General features: G+C 36.6%; 1 protein-coding gene and 1 long non-coding RNA gene across 3 annotated transcripts; one reads left to right on the top strand and one right to left on the bottom strand.

Moving 5' to 3' along the window:
* Positions 1-207: 207 nt before the first annotated feature.
* LOC115984022 lies at positions 208-1,240 on the top strand. Its single transcript, XR_004090335.1, has 2 exons — positions 208-296; positions 1,091-1,240. It is a non-coding gene; the product is annotated as an uncharacterized LOC115984022 (long non-coding RNA).
* Positions 1,241-1,339: 99 nt separating this feature from the next.
* On the bottom strand, positions 1,340-7,967 carry LOC115984021. 2 transcript variants are annotated; one of them, XM_031106897.1, is made up of 5 exons: positions 7,340-7,967; positions 6,166-6,270; positions 5,276-5,977; positions 4,014-4,081; positions 1,340-2,956 (listed from the first exon to the last, which is right to left on the bottom strand). In XM_031106897.1, the coding sequence occupies exons 1-5, from the start codon at positions 7,823-7,825 to the stop codon at positions 1,522-1,524; spliced, it is 2,796 nt and encodes a 931-aa protein (XP_030962757.1). In that variant the 5' UTR covers positions 7,826-7,967; the 3' UTR covers positions 1,340-1,521. The 2 variants fall into 2 exon arrangements, with proteins under 2 accessions (XP_030962757.1, XP_030962758.1); XM_031106898.1 differs by lacking the exon at positions 6,166-6,270.
* Between the last annotated feature and the right edge of the window lie 7,679 nt (positions 7,968-15,646).

The raw sequence follows: 15,646 nt of genomic DNA, 5'->3' as shown, positions 1-15,646 counted from the left end.
AGAGGCAAATACAGTAACAACCACATGCCTGGCGTGAATAGAACCAGCAGCTATGTGCCTCACAAATATTCAGTAATTAGTAGGTTACTATCAACATGCCTTGCCACATTTAGTTTGGTGCAAAACTAGGACAAAACCTTATAAATCAAAACTCCAGAGAATGATCCTACCGAAGACCATAAGCCAACTGAATAATCACATCATTATCGAAGCTTTCTTGAAAAGCAAATTACTGGCAGTAGCATGAGAACCAACCGGTTCATGAATAAACTGGTTATGACGTGTTCATGCTGGAGGTGTTGGGTGCCTTACCGTGTGGGTCCAGCCCACTTGCTTGCCATGCCTTGTCAAAGCTCATTTATGAGCTTGGTTCCAAGAGTCTTCAAAATTCAGCTTTCCATTTAATGAGAAGTGTTCCAAAGTCAGCATGCCATTTTTTTGGGCAGTGACTTAGGCGTGTGAGACACGCTGAAACTGACAAAGAAGAAAAGAAGGAAAACAAAGGCCATTCGGCCTTGTGAGCAAAAGCTGAAACAGAGAGCCTTTCTTGGCCATTGCATGTGAGTTCCAAAGAGAGCAAAACACAAAAAAGAGAGAGCTTCAGCTGGAGGTGCAGCCCGAAAAATAGAGAGAAACACAGTGAGAGTGTGAGAGAGTGAAAAAGAAAAAGGAGATATTTTTCTTTGCTCACACAAGGAAGATAAATTGGTGGAGTTCTCGTAGAGTTTTTGAGTGCTACAACCATGGAGAGTTGGAGTATTCAAAGGAAGATTTTGCTACTGGTTTTGTGGTGAGATTGTATTTACTCCTTGAGATTAATTTGTTGTATATCCAATTTATTGTGAACACAAGTTTAGCATAAATTTGATAGTTGTAATCTCTATTTATAGTGGATATTTTTCGGAGCTGCCCCGTGGTTTTTCCCTCTACACTAGAGGGTTTTCCACGTAAGATTTGGTGTTCTTGTGTTGTGGTTGTGTGGTGCTTGCTGAATTTTTTTTTGTTTCCATAATATTGCTATTGATTGGTAGTCATTAATTTTAATTCACACACAGACATAGAGGGGATTAGGATTTTTCCCCAACAGGAGGATGCAGATAAAGCAATTCACAAGAATTCTAATTCCAAAATCAATATTAAAAGGGTTAATCTCAGCCATAATACTCAGCCACATGGCAGCATCAGGTAGCTCTTCCAATCTTTCACAACACTGCAAATGAGGTGAGTTGGTAAACTACCTTGTTCTATTTGAAAATACGCTTCAGGTCACAATTCACCGCACCTTAAAAACCAATCCCTTTAGTTTGAGTGATTGGTGATATAAGAAGCTAAAGAGTGTAGCACCAAGCCTCAGTGAATATTCTACAAACATCTTCAACAACTTTTTCTGAAATTTCCATAATCACAAAATTCATGTGACATGTATTTCTTTATTTACATAAGATCTGCAGTGAGTGGCGGAATCAGTGGTACTTGCTTACCAAAACATACATACAAACATCAAAGATTGTTCATAAGCTTTTATAACTGTATGCTGCTGTGAGGAGAAGCAGGTCCAAAGGAATTTGGAGGTCTAGTCACAAATGGATGATCCAATAGTTGAGTTGCCGTAGGCCGCTCATTTGGGTTAACTTGTAAGCATTTGAGGATGAAATCTCGGGCATCTCTTGACAAGGAATCAGGAACTAGAGGAGGTTTACCCTTGCCAATCGTAAACAATGCTTGCACGCCTTCCAAGGGAGAGTATGGATGTTGACGCGTTAACATCTCCAGCACTGTACATCCAAGGCTCCATATATCAGCTGCAAGCCCGTAGGAACGGTTTTTTAAATTAACAACCTCAGGTGCCATCCAGAATGGAGTCCCTATGCAAGACTTAATATCATTCAATTTGGTTACCTTTGCTAAGGACCCAAAATCTGCAAGTTTTACAGATCCACTTGCATCCACCAATATATTAGAACATTTGATGTCCCTGTGGATCACTTTCTTATCATGAAGATACTTCAATCCATTCAAAATCTGTCTTGTGTAAGCAGAGACTTGAGAATCCCTCAAGCGATACTTTTGATAAAGACTGGCAAGTGACCCTTTTGTTACGAGCTCAAGGAAGATATAAATCCTACTTTCATCCTTTTCCGTGCCAAGATACTGAACTATATTCTCATGTTCAAATTGCTTTAAAAGTGAAATCTCCTGCTCAAGGTAGGAAACGCTCTGCTTGCCCTGGCTTCCTTGATCCAGGAACGAAACCTCCTTTACAGCAAAAAAGAAGCCATCCTCAGTGATGCCCTCATAGACAGTTCCGAAAGAGCCACGTCCAAGAAGCTCACCCTTTTGCCACGAACTAATACTCTGTCTCAATTTCCCTCTCGGCGAAAAACTATACACTGGAATCACATTCGTTGCGCGAACAATCCCGATATCATTCTCATTCTCATTCTCGTTCTGCTTCTTATCCTCTTCTTCCGAAAAAACCGAAGAAGAAGAAGAAGAGCTTGTCGTTTCAGCGTACCCTCCCAAACGCGTAGTGTTAGAGAAGTCGTCGATCCCGGAAAGGCCCAAAGAGCGACAAATGAGGTCGAATTCGCCATATGTGCCTTCGAATCTGAAGCTCTTTTGGTTGTGAAAAAATGGAGGAAGGTCGAGAGAGCAACTTCGATGGCCGCCTATAGACGACAAGTCTTCGTCGCCGGCGGCGATGTCGAACGAGGAAGAAGGACTTAAAGAAGAAGAGGTGGAAGTGGTGGTGGACGAGGCCTCGTATTCGATGTTCTCTAAGGCGTAGTTTCGCTTTTGCTTTGCGTCCATTTCAATTGGTTGCCTCTGCTTACCTGTATAGTTACTTTCTTCTCCAAATTTACATAATAATTTATTTGCCGTAATGCATCTTCCAGGTTCCTCTGATTCCTCACGGATAATTTCTTGATCCATTTTTTGTAGTAAATCATAAGGACTGTAGTTGAACAAAGAAAAAGAGAAAATAAATCAAACGTCAATAAGCAACATTTAATTGGAAAACAAAGAGATTATCAAGACTCAAGAAGAGTATAAAACAAAACAGAAATGACCATCCGGCGAACATGCGGCAAAATTTGCCAAATAGTAGATTTTTAAAAAAAATTTTGCTACAGAACATGCGGATGAAACATTTTAGTTAGTTGGACTGTTTTTGAAAATTAAGTTTAACAAACTCGAGTTTCAACCTATTCTCTCTTTAGATGAAGTCTGACATAGACAAAAAATAAAAAAGGTGGAACTCAAGTCTAAGAAACTCGAGTTCCATTTGTACAGAACTCGAGTTTCCTAAACTCGAGTTCTGTGTGAAAAAACTTGGAACTTGAGTTTTAGAAACTCGAGTTCCATTTTTTTTTAAAAAAAAAAAAAACAGTCTAACTAACTAATTAGTTTCCTCCACATGCTTTTTTACTAATATATTTCTAAAAATATGCCTTTCTGCAAATTTTTACGTGAACATGCTGAACATGGAATCGCTACCATAAAAATATTTCTCTAGGACAATAGGTGATGATTAACTGCTGTTGTTTCTCGTCTTTTTGGGTGATTATGAAGGTATTACTAATTAAATTCTCTTACATCATTTCACTTTTTGAATACTAAAATTCTGTTTACACAGATCACAGTTTTAGCAAGTGTTCTTGACCATACATACATTCATCTACTTGGATGCTTTTTTCTTGGCAATTCTACAATTAGCAATGCATTATTCTCACAACAAAACTCAGAAGCATGGCATCTGCAATCAATTGTTGAATTTTGATGATTTTCCCCTTCAGGATTTTTTTATTTTTTTGGAGAATGTCCCCCTCAGGAATTTTGATATTGTTTATATGCGGTAAGTAGTCAAATTTAACACATAATGACAATGATGTGTACAAACAGTATATATTTTAATTTTTAATACAATCAAAACTGAAACGAAAAATTAATTAAGTATTACGGTCAGAACAAGCAAAAAAAGATTCTCATTAAAAGAAGATCAGAAGTTTTACCCTTTCTCTAAATGCTCTCCAGAGATTTTGGTCAGTTCTTTTGAAGTGTCCACCTTCTCTTGGTTCTCCTGGAAACGTTTTACGTGTTAGGAATTTAAACTAATGCCTAAAACCAATGAGACGTGAAAACAGAGATTAAAAAAAATGTGTAAATAAATAATTACATATACAGATTTACGTGGTTAAGCAATGTGCCTATGTCTATGGAGCTGCAAAGATTTTCACTGTGTCAAAGAAAATACAACAGTGACATTACAAATTTCAATTTATCAAACCCTAATTCTGAAGCAACACTATTTATATCCTAAACAACAGCATAGCTAAAAATGGGTCAAGCCTCCACTCTATAGACTAAAGTCTAAACCTCACATTATCTCCCATTTAAAACTATAATATTTCCAAGTTGAGTCAGGTTATTAATCGGATCAAAACAAAACTAGAATCCACATATCACAACACATTTATTTTTTTTGGGTAGAAAATGGGCAACACTCTTATCCCTCCCTCCATGCATTAAACACAAATTCTCCCAAGCACTACGTGAAAAACTTTGAAGAAAATGATGATCGCCATCCTTCCCATCCTCGATTTCTCAATTGCATCCAAGAGTATCTTAGAAATGGGCTCTCCCATCATAGCTTCTTTATTGTCCTTGAAGGGGATAAGCTCGTGATCTTTCAAAGGTATAATATAGATAGTCGGTAACATTATTATAGGTGTCTTCACCTCAAAAATTGAGGAAAATGTCATATTATGGATGTTGGTGCTTGCTATTTGGTTGTTTATAATCAAGCAATTGTGATCACATATTGGAATTAATTTGTAATTAATCTATAAACCGCTACAAAATTAATTTGGATTGGTCAAATTATCGATTCTCCCAAAAGCTTAAAATATTAGGAGATAGTGAATTTATTCATTTAATCTAACAATCCCCCTTCAAATTACCGATAAATGTGAAGTATGGTGGACACAAGAGATTGAACCCAAAACCTCTTTCTCTAATATCATGTTAAATTACCGATTCTCTCAAAAACTTAAGCTATTAGGAGATGATGAATTTATTCATTTAACCTAACAGGGCTAAAAAACTGGTTCTTTCAATATTTTTGGGGTTGAACCATCTTAATGTGCTGGTTATTTAATAAATAAATAAATAAATCAGAAGCATATGTCAGCATCAATTTCATATATCCTATACAATCAAGTGAAATGTATTTTGTCTAATGAATGAGAGTGAGGGAGGGAGGGAGATGACTTACCAGCAGGTCACTTTGGCCAAGTTGAATCTCAGTTTCATCATTAGTCTCCGGTTGATCAATTAGCCTTGGAAATATTTTAACTTCAAAGTCAATATTAGAAAAGATTTTTCTTTGAAGTCCTTTATCAACATGGTATTGTTCATTTTTTTTTTTTTGATCCTCTTGTTGTTTACAAACAAGCTGTCGATTCTCTGAAATCAATTTGTTGCAGTATTTTAGTTCTTGCTCAAACTGCACTTGATCGTGCTGGTACAAAAGTTGTAACGCACAATTCTGCACTATCACGCCTAACCAATCACTCTCAAATGAGGCCTCAATGTGGCTGCAGTGTCGCAACATATTCTTAAATGGCTTTCCTGGTACGTAGCATATCCAAATGAATTCACCTAGATTAAGTAACCACGTGATTTCTTCTTTATTGGTGGAGAAAGCAATTTTCTGATTATCAACATTAGCCATACTCGTTTGGCATTGACAATATAGGAAGTGAGATTTTCCTGATGCCAGATTGCTAAAGATGATGTTTGGATCCCCATTGATGGAGAAAGAAGCATACAGAACAAGTCCCATCCAATTACTTTCGTGGTACAAATTTGAGGGTAGGTCAATTGTCACTGAGTGTCCATGATTCGGATGACTAAACCAGTCTTGAATTTTACTTGGAGGGAAACAAAAATTATACAAAGTGGATGGATGAAAGTCCTACAAAAGAGTAATACCGCATAATTAGAGAGAGAGCTAATCATATTTGTTTAGTGTTGAATATAATATTATATAATCCTTGTTTGGTGGCATGTTTTGTACGAACAAATCCGTATAAATGCACTTAGCAAAACCAATAGTTCATATAAATGTTAAAGGTATTGCCAATTTTACTATAAAATTCTTACAAACTTAGGTGACAAATCTGACGGTAGCGAGTCATGGCTGAACCACTCTGAGATTTCACTTTGAAGAATACATTGATCGAAAATACTATGATTGTTATAACGGTCCTGCAAGACATATCAGAAATGATAATCAAGCTTGACTAAGTTTGTGTGATGGTAACATAGTTATGAGCCCTATAAACATGTTGACCAAGAAAATTTTACCCACAACAGAAAGGATACTACCAAGGGTGGCATTGCTGTTACTGAAACCACATCATTAATTAGAAGACAATAGATTAAATTTGTGTTTAGAAAGACTTAAGTTGTCAATAAATGAGGCTCAAAAGTCATACATGTTCCTTGTCATATTCTAGTTTGAAATCAAAGTTCAATAATGAAATTTATTACTAATTAAAGAAAGTTTATATTGCCAAGAGTTTTGTAGCTCAACTTATTGATACTTTTCGGTGTTTCCATGGAAGCATCCAAGATTCAAATCTCCCCTATTCCAACTATCAAATTATCAAAATTCTAAAAAATAGTGTAGTTGGAGAAAAGTATATATAATTGAAGATTTATTATTATGGAATTTAGGATTCATGTCAATAACATAATAAGTAAATTAGCTTTAATTACTTTTTGTGTTGTATTTAAAAATCAGTGATGCTAGAGTCTTCAAATTGATGTATCTCCCATCATAAAAAAGTAATTTAATTTTATAACATTATTGAGGTGGCACCATTGATCAATCACATTCATTAATACATAGTTTGTAGGCCTTTTTGTTAAAATATTTGTAGTAGTTTTAATATTTTTCTTTGATTAGTGAAATATCAATTTATAAAATTTATGTGATAAAATTTATAATATCTCTAACATCATCAAAAGCATATTTCAAGGAACATATGGTATTAGGTCTTATAAAATTTTGAGAAAAACTTGTTACACACACCATTACACACATGAAAAAGCAAAGTATGATTTCCACAACTAGGAAATTGTTTCAATTGCTTTTTTGCATATGTAAAAGTGTGTGTATTAACGTTCCTGTAATAAACATTATTCTAAAATTTAATATGGATCATGAAGTGGGAAGCCAATCTCAATGGAATAAGATCAGGTTTGTGTTAGAGAAAGAAACCAACAACTTTACGTTAATGTTTTTTGCACTATTTGAGTATAGAAATCTTACCAAGGCGGCAGTTTTGTAGAATTGCTCATAAGAATAGTGACCAGAAGTTCCCCTAGAGCCGTCACTGCCACTGAATTGATCAGGATGATAAAAGGGAAATCTTTCATACGATGTGAAAGGACCATCGTGTGAGGTTATGCATTGTACCATTATACGAGTAAATTCCAATTTTTGCCGGTATACAAGATCGACCCCGCACTTTAGCGCCGACACATCCGAATTATCGCTCACAAATGAGAATTCAACCGAAGTGCATCGACTCCATTTGGGTGAAAGAAACCCAGATGGAATGAATGATACCCAAAGGAATGCCCGTTGATGTGATGATATTATTACGTCCTCTTCACTGATGCCATATAATGGATTCATACAACCCAAGTTGGTCTTCAAATGACAAACGATGATAAAAGAAAATCCTGAATCTTTCATATGAACGGAAATAGGATGCTTTTGAAATGAGAAAACAGCACAAAATGCAAATCCCATCCACTCAGGATTGTCATACAAATTTAGAGGTAGCTGGATTGTTACTGATGAGGATCTAGCAATATTTTCAGATTTGAACCACCCTGGGATTTCACTTTGAGGCAAACATTGATTGAAAGTACCAGCGCCCTCGTAGCAGTCCTGGAAAACATATCAAAAGTGTTAATCAATTATGAGTCAATTTGTATCAAGAAACATTTAGTTTGTCAGTATATGAGGCTCTCATAAACGTTGCTTCTCGTATTCTAGTTTAAATCCAAGTTCAATGCAGAAATTTATTGTTTATAATAAGGAAAATTAATATATATATATATATATATATATATATACCCCATGTTAGTTTTATAATTTAGGACACAACAATTTTTAAAGGTCATTTAGAAATAATTAAAAGATAGAAATGTATTAAATTTGTAGAAATTTTTTAAATGTATTAAATTAAAATTAAAGGCCACAATTAATTTATGGCCTGTTTGGATGTTTATAAAAGGAGGGAGAGTAAAGTAAAGGGAGGGAGAGTTATTCAATTACGTTGTTTGGAAGTTTTTTAAGGAAGAAAGGGGAGGGGTTTAGAGGGGTTTTAATTACCTCTAACCTTTTATTTTTAATTCCCTCAAATTGGAGAGATTTGGAAGGAGAGTAGGGTAGATAAATTATTGACCAAATGAATTCTCCCATTTACCCTTTTTAAATTAACAAAATTACAAACTGATTATATAAATAATCTTTGTTTGTTTCTTAAAGAAAATTTAAGATGGATGAAAAAAAAATTGAGTCTCAATTGTCTAAATAGTGACTGTTTCTGTGATTGTTTTTAGCTGATTTTCAGTGTTCTTTTGGCTTTGGAGGTCCAAAATTTCACTATTTTTCACGATATATTTCTGAACTTCAATTTACTTTTTTATTTGTTTGGAATTGTGTTCTGGATCGTGTTTTATCAATGTGCACTGGTACTTTTAGCAGTACTCTGCTCTACTCTGTTTGGACTCTGAGAAAACAGAGGAAAATGACAGAAACTTGTAGTTAAAAACTGTTATGTATACAAGTTTTTTACAATTACTTACTTGGTTGCCTTGGATTGAAATTTTTTATTTTCTTGGGAAAGCAAGTTAGAGTGTTATATATGGCCAAGAATTCCTAGTCTGATTCTCGAGAAAAAGAAATATGGCCGAACAAAAGAAATATGGCCGAACAGTATCTATGTTTGTGTCTCGTAGTAGTTGTCTTCTCAGCAACTCTACCTTCACAAGCTAGGCATTTACAAATCCACTTGAAGGTAATTCTGTGGATCCCCTTTTTTTTTTTTTTCCTTTAATTCTAGTTCTTGATTTTCTTGCATTTTATCTTTCATTGGATTCTTTATAGGAAAATTGATATAGTTTATGTATTTTAGTGATAATCTGTGATTAGAATGTTCTTTATTCTCTGTTTGGTTAGTGAGAAAATGGAGGAAAATTTTAATTTAAAAAAAAAATCAAATAAGGGTAAATTTGTCTATTTAAATCATTTTTTCTCTTCTTCATCCTAATTTTTAAAACATCCAAATAAGAAGAAGGGCTAATTACTCCCTTCCTCTTTACTAATTTTAAAGACATCCAAATAAGGTAAAGGATAATCATTCTCTTCTACTCTCCTCCCCATTACTCTCTTTTCCTCTACTCCTCTCTACTCTCCTCCCCCTCTAAACTTCCAAACAGGCTATTAGTAATCAACTAAAATTAAAATAAATGTATTAAATATGTAAATATTAGTAAAAATGACTAAAATATCTTTAAAAAATAGAAACAAACTTTCAAATAAATTTTCATGATAATATATCGTTAATAGTTAATAACAAAACATAAATGTGGGGCCCGAAATCTGGGGTCCCAGCCCACTTTGTATTAAGAGCCCAAAACCCAGGCCGAGGAGCCTTACTGTCAAGGACGCACAATGAAAGCTCTTTTTGAAAGCCCAAGGATGTGGCCGAGGACGACTTTACGTCCAAACATCTCACAAAAACGCCTGAAGAAAATGACAGACTTAGTACAAGAGCAGCACGAGGGAGAAGGCTGCCAACACCATAATGTGGAGCCCAGCGCCTGACAAACCCATACTCATACCATGCTATCCAGCTTTTCCCCACCACTCTGATGTGAGGATTGACAAGACAAGTAACCACCCCGAACAAGGAGAAACGGACACGTAGGTGAAGAATGGGAAGGAAATACTAGTATAAAAGGGAAGCTCGTTGCATTGAAAAGAGATCTCCCCAGGAACCAGAGAAAAGGGGGAGCACGAACTCAAAAATGAGGATGGCGAGGATGAGGCGCTCCTCGGACTAATTCCGAGGAGGTAGATCTTCACATCACATCCGCGTAAGGCTAAGCCATACAGGCCGAACCCACCTTCATATGGGCTTCCACGAAAATCCCGACCAAACCGCCGCCCAATGATCAAGGTCCAACCTTTCCAAGCTCACTCTCTACAAATCATATTGTGTGGGGCCCTTTACATACGAGCCCAAGGTCCTTCCCGGGCCGTTAAAAATCGTGTCCCTACAATTGGCACCGTCTGTGGGAAGGCTTGTGCGTTAGCGCAGGTGGCGGTGGAGTCAACTCTCCAGCAAGCAGAGGTTCGCGGAGTTTCCTCCATCTCCGGCGATATGCAGTTGTTGCTCTGACATAAACTTCTGCTAGGGGCTGCGCCTTACAGTGACAATGGCGCGGACAGCTCTAGGGGCTTCTGGCCTCAAGCCGGCTCTCCCCGCCCTGGTCTAGGGGCTTACGTTCGAAAGTAAATAAGTACAAAAAAGGAAAAAACCATAAGTTTTGGACAAAACCAAGGCCTTGCATGGTCCTCGGACTCAAGCCTGTGGGGAAACCAAGTACAAGAAAGAAAAACTACAAGTTTTGGACAGAACCAAGGCCTTGCATGGTCCTCGGACTCAAGCCTATGGGGAAACCAAGTACAAGAAAGAAAAACTACAAGTTTTGGACAGAACTAAGGTCTTGCATGGTCCTCGGACTCAAGCCTATGGGGAAACCAAGTACAAGAAAAGAAAAACTACAAGTTTTGGACAGAACCAAGGCCTTGCATGGTCCTCGGACTCAAGCCTATGGGGAAACCAAGTACAAGAAAGAAAAACTACAAGTTCTAGACAGAACCAAGGCCTTGCATGGTCCTCGGACTCAAGCCTATGGGGAAACCAAGTACAAGAAAGAAAAACTACAAGTTTTGGACAGAACCAAGGCCTTGCATGGTCATCGGACTCAAGCCTATGGGGAAACCAAGTACAAGAAAGAAAAACTACAAGTTTTGGACAGAACCAAGGCCCTGCATGGTCCTCGGACTCAAGCCTATGGAGAAACCAAGTACAAAAAAGAAAAACTACGTTACATGGACCTTAGAATCTATCTGAGGAGAACTCCCCATTAACAGGGGTTAATCCCTAAACTGCATGGTCTCCTCAGTCTACTCTCGGATTCTCAGTACCAAAGGGATTGATGTAATATGGAGCAATATGCTACCAAAAACACAATCGAAATCCCTCACTGCTCGGCTACCCTCTCGGATGAATTATTTAGAGTTTATCGTTCTCGGGCATTTGTCTAGCATGCATCGCACAGCGCTCGGCTGTTATCCCGGTTAGTTCCAAGAGTTTAATTTATTGAGAATTACCATTGTTATACTTGATAATGTCAATAAATTTAAAATAATAGGAATTTGTTTTAAGGCATTTTTCTGCTCTAAGTATCGTTAAAGGCAATCATATATTTAATATTCGTTCATAAAGTAATTGCTGCCAAAAGGAAAAGTATTTAGAAAGAAGTAAACTCATCTTTTATTAAGACAAAGAAATAGTACAGTGTACAATGAAAAGCTGGAACAAGCTTATACTAAAGCTAACTACATAAGTGAAAAGAAAAGATACAAGAGAATGAAAATAAAGCAGAGGAGGAAATGCAGAGGAGAGATTGGCTGCTGTTCCAAGATGTCGATTAAGGGAACCATTCCTCAATACTTTTACATGCCCATAACTCAGGCAGCCAAAGAACCCAACGTGGGGCCTGCACCGTTGAAGAAAAGGTGCAGAGAGCACCTGGCTTCGGGCTAGCGCCGCTGAAGAAAAGGTGCAGGGAACCCAACTTGAGGCCTGCACCGTTGAAGAAAAGGTGCCGGGAACCGGAAGTTGAGGAGCCCCCACGAAAATTTGCCTGCGACAAGGCAGACGGCACTGATGGCGGAAATTCTTTCTTCTGACATACCAAAAATTTGGCATGACCAGAACCTGCTTCGGATTTTGACTGAAAGAGGGAGAAATACCATCTTCCCCCTATCAAAACAGTGGACTGGCTTGAATCTGTACCATCCCTGCCCGTATCACATCACCTTGAGTATCATGAAGATTCGGTGCCTCTGAAGCATGCAAAGACCTTTCATCCCCATCCACGCCTCAAACATCTTGCTTTAAGGCAGAGTGGCACTAGAAATGGAGATCGTGGATATGAAGGAAGAAGTATGATTCTGAAAGGAACAGGAGAGTTCATGTGTAAGGGGAGTGACCCCCTACCCTATTTATACACAGAGCAAACCGGTGGCATTTAATTCATGCAAGTTTCCAAGGAACGCTACGGACAAAGCAAACTTGGCTCAATTTCCAACTTCATCCACAGCCGTAGGATCTGAAGATCCTCGTGAAGGCGCGCCTCGAGTACCGAAGTGTCAAAAGACCCCACGTGAGTGAAAAATAAAGGAGCGGCCCTTATTTTGACACGCCTCCCATGTAAATGGAAAAACTCAAATAATAATAGAGTACAGGATTTGAGCGAGCTACAATGTGGGTCTTACGTCACCAAAACCCTCCTCCCCAACTAAAAAGTCGGGCAGCAGGATTTTGAGGGGCTATTGTGGGGCCCGAAATCTGGGGTCCCAGCCCACTTTGTATTAAGGGCCCAAAACCCAGGCCGAGGAGCCCTACTGTCAAGGACGCACAATGAAAGCTCTTTTTGAAAGCCCAAGGATGTGGCCGAGGACGACTTTACGTCCAAACATCTCACAAAAACGCTTAAAGAAAATGATAGACTTAGTACAAGAGCAGCACGAGGGAGAAGGCTGCCAACACCTTAATGTGGAGCCCAGCGCCTGACAAACCCATACTCATACCATGCTATCCAGGTTTTCCCCACCACTCTGATGTGAGGATTGACAAGACAAGTAACCACCCCGAACAAGGAGAAACGGACACGTAGGTGAAGAATGGGAAGGAAATACTAGTATAAAAGGGAAGCTCGTTGCATTGAAAAGAGGAGATCTCCCCAGGAACCAAAGAAAAGGGGGAGCACGAACTCAAAAAGGAGGATGGCGAGGATGAGACGCTCCTCGGACTAATTCCGAGGAGGTAGATCTTCACATCACATCCGCGTAAGGCTAAGCCATACAGGCCGAACCCACCTTCATATGGGCTTCCACGAAAATCCCGACCAAACCGCCGCCCAATGATCAAGGTCCAGCCTTTCCAAGCTCACTCTCTACAAATCATATTTTGTGGGGCCCTTTACATACGAGCCCAAGGTCCTTCCCGGGCCGTTAAAAATCGTGTCCCTACAATAAATAAGCATAAATTTTTTATAATAATCCTCCATCAAAATTTTTTTAAAATAATTTTATAATAATCCTTTACTTTGATTTAATTTTTTTACATTCACTTTAAAAATAAATCCTTAATACTTAAATTACAAGTAGATTTTACAAATAAAATAAATTTACTAATATTTAATATATTGAGAGAGAGGTGATATAATAAATCGAAACACTATTAATCTCCATTAAAAAAAAATACTAAAAATCATGTAAAATTAACATAAATATAATAATGCTTTCCTTTTTCTTTTTTCATTATAAAACCCAACAACTCTAACCGGTCTGTTGGTTACTATACCAAACATTGTTCTTGATTAAGGGGTCACAGGTTCACAATTCACGACCCCATATCTCAATTATTAGAAACCCTTGACCCAATTGAACCATAATTATTTTTCATTAAAGCCTTGACCAAATTGAACCAGCATACTGTTTTGACAGTTTTTTTATTCGACCACTGGTTCAGGAGGTTCTTTTCAGATTATTTAAATATCTGGTTCTCTCACATATAAAAATAGCATCATCAATTATCAATTAATCTGATCAGACCAACTAGTTCGGTTTGGGTTTGAAGACCAAAGTTGTGGGGATTTGTAGCCAATTAGGGGTGGGTCATGGTGGTGCCGAGATATTTGTGTGTTTTTTCTCTTTTTTCTCGGTTTTGAAAGCTAGATTTTCTTATGGGTATAAAACATGAAAAAGGAATTTTTTTTTTTTTTTTTTCAGAGTTTTGGCTTGACCTGCAACAATGCTTCATTAGTTTGGTCAAGTTGGTCGAATTTTGCTTTCAGTTTAAGTAAGCCAAATTAATTCAACATGAAAAATAAATAACTAAAAACTAAAGATAGAGAACTTAGAAGTCAGCATTTAGGCCTACTTAGAGTTAGCACCAAATATTAGAAACCTACACCTACAATTTGCTGGAGTGTACCAGACCATGAGGCATTTTCCATAGAAATTTTATTCATTAATATAAACCTCCTAGTAGGAGTACGGGACTTTGGCTATGTATATAGACTTCTAAATCCTAATAACCCTGGAAAATAAAATATAATAACTTAATAAACTACCAGGATCTAAAGAATATATATATATACACATACACACATATATATAGACCAATAAAAAGATAATTGAATTACAAAATAAAATAAAACTAAACTTTTTTTCTTTTTAAGCCTCCCACATCATTGAGTCAATAGTCTTTAGATTGTTCTTTTTTTTTTTTTTTCTTTTTTTGACAACTGCTCCCTCTGTCCCACTTTGTTTGTTCTCTATTCCATTTTGAGATGTCCCAAAATATTGTCCTGTTTCTAAAAATAAAAGTCATTAATTTACTAATATTCCTATTATATCCGTATTAATTTATTAATTCAACTTTTTGATAAATCTATTTAAGGGTAGTTTTAGAAACTTATACATTTTTAAAAAGTAGACAAGACAATAAATGATGTTCCCTTAAAAAATTTGACTTTTCAAACAGGACAAACAAAATGGGACGAAGAGAGTATAATATTTAAAATGTAAGCATAAAAGACCAAATTGTAGTTATTTATTTTAAGCATAGGTTTTTATGTGTGCACTTGAACCCACAAAAGAGAAATGATTTCATAAAAGTCTCGAGTTAATTTAATCCAGAATCATTAATTCTTAGAGACATAAAAATTTTCAATTTTTTTCTCAACTAGGTTTTTTTTTTTTTTTTTTTTTTTTTTGTGAGAGAGAGAGAGAGAGAGAGAGAGAGAGAGTTTTCACAACTAGTTAGTTGCCCATGCAATGCACAAATAATTTGTGATATTTTATGTAAGACAGTTTTGAAGAATGTTGTACATATATTATTAAAAAAAAGTTAACTAAATTAGAGTAAGGAAACATATACATTTTGAGATATCAGAAATTAGTTTAGTAGCTTCACCGCACATTTGTATCTTTCTCAAGGTAAGATTATTTTTTTTCTTAAAAATCATGAAATTATTTTTTTTCTTAAAAATCATGAAACAAAAAATAAATGCAAAAGAGTAACAAGATCATAAAAATTATCTAATTTGTGTTGTGATCAAATTGCATACCATGAAATAAAAGTATGCCCAACTCTTTCGACATCTTCTACTCATCAATAGTGCGATATTAAGAAATAGTGCGGGCAAGTGCGTATGAATGTGACTTATAATTGATTTAAAACCATGGTAAAACATGACT

The sequence above is a fragment of the Quercus lobata genome, chromosome 4 (genome assembly GCF_001633185.2).
Source record: "Quercus lobata isolate SW786 chromosome 4, ValleyOak3.0 Primary Assembly, whole genome shotgun sequence".
Classification (NCBI taxonomy): domain Eukaryota; kingdom Viridiplantae; phylum Streptophyta; class Magnoliopsida; order Fagales; family Fagaceae; genus Quercus; species Quercus lobata.
The sequence above is the reverse complement of the archived record's forward strand: the minus strand, read 5'-3'. Positions and strand labels throughout refer to the sequence as shown.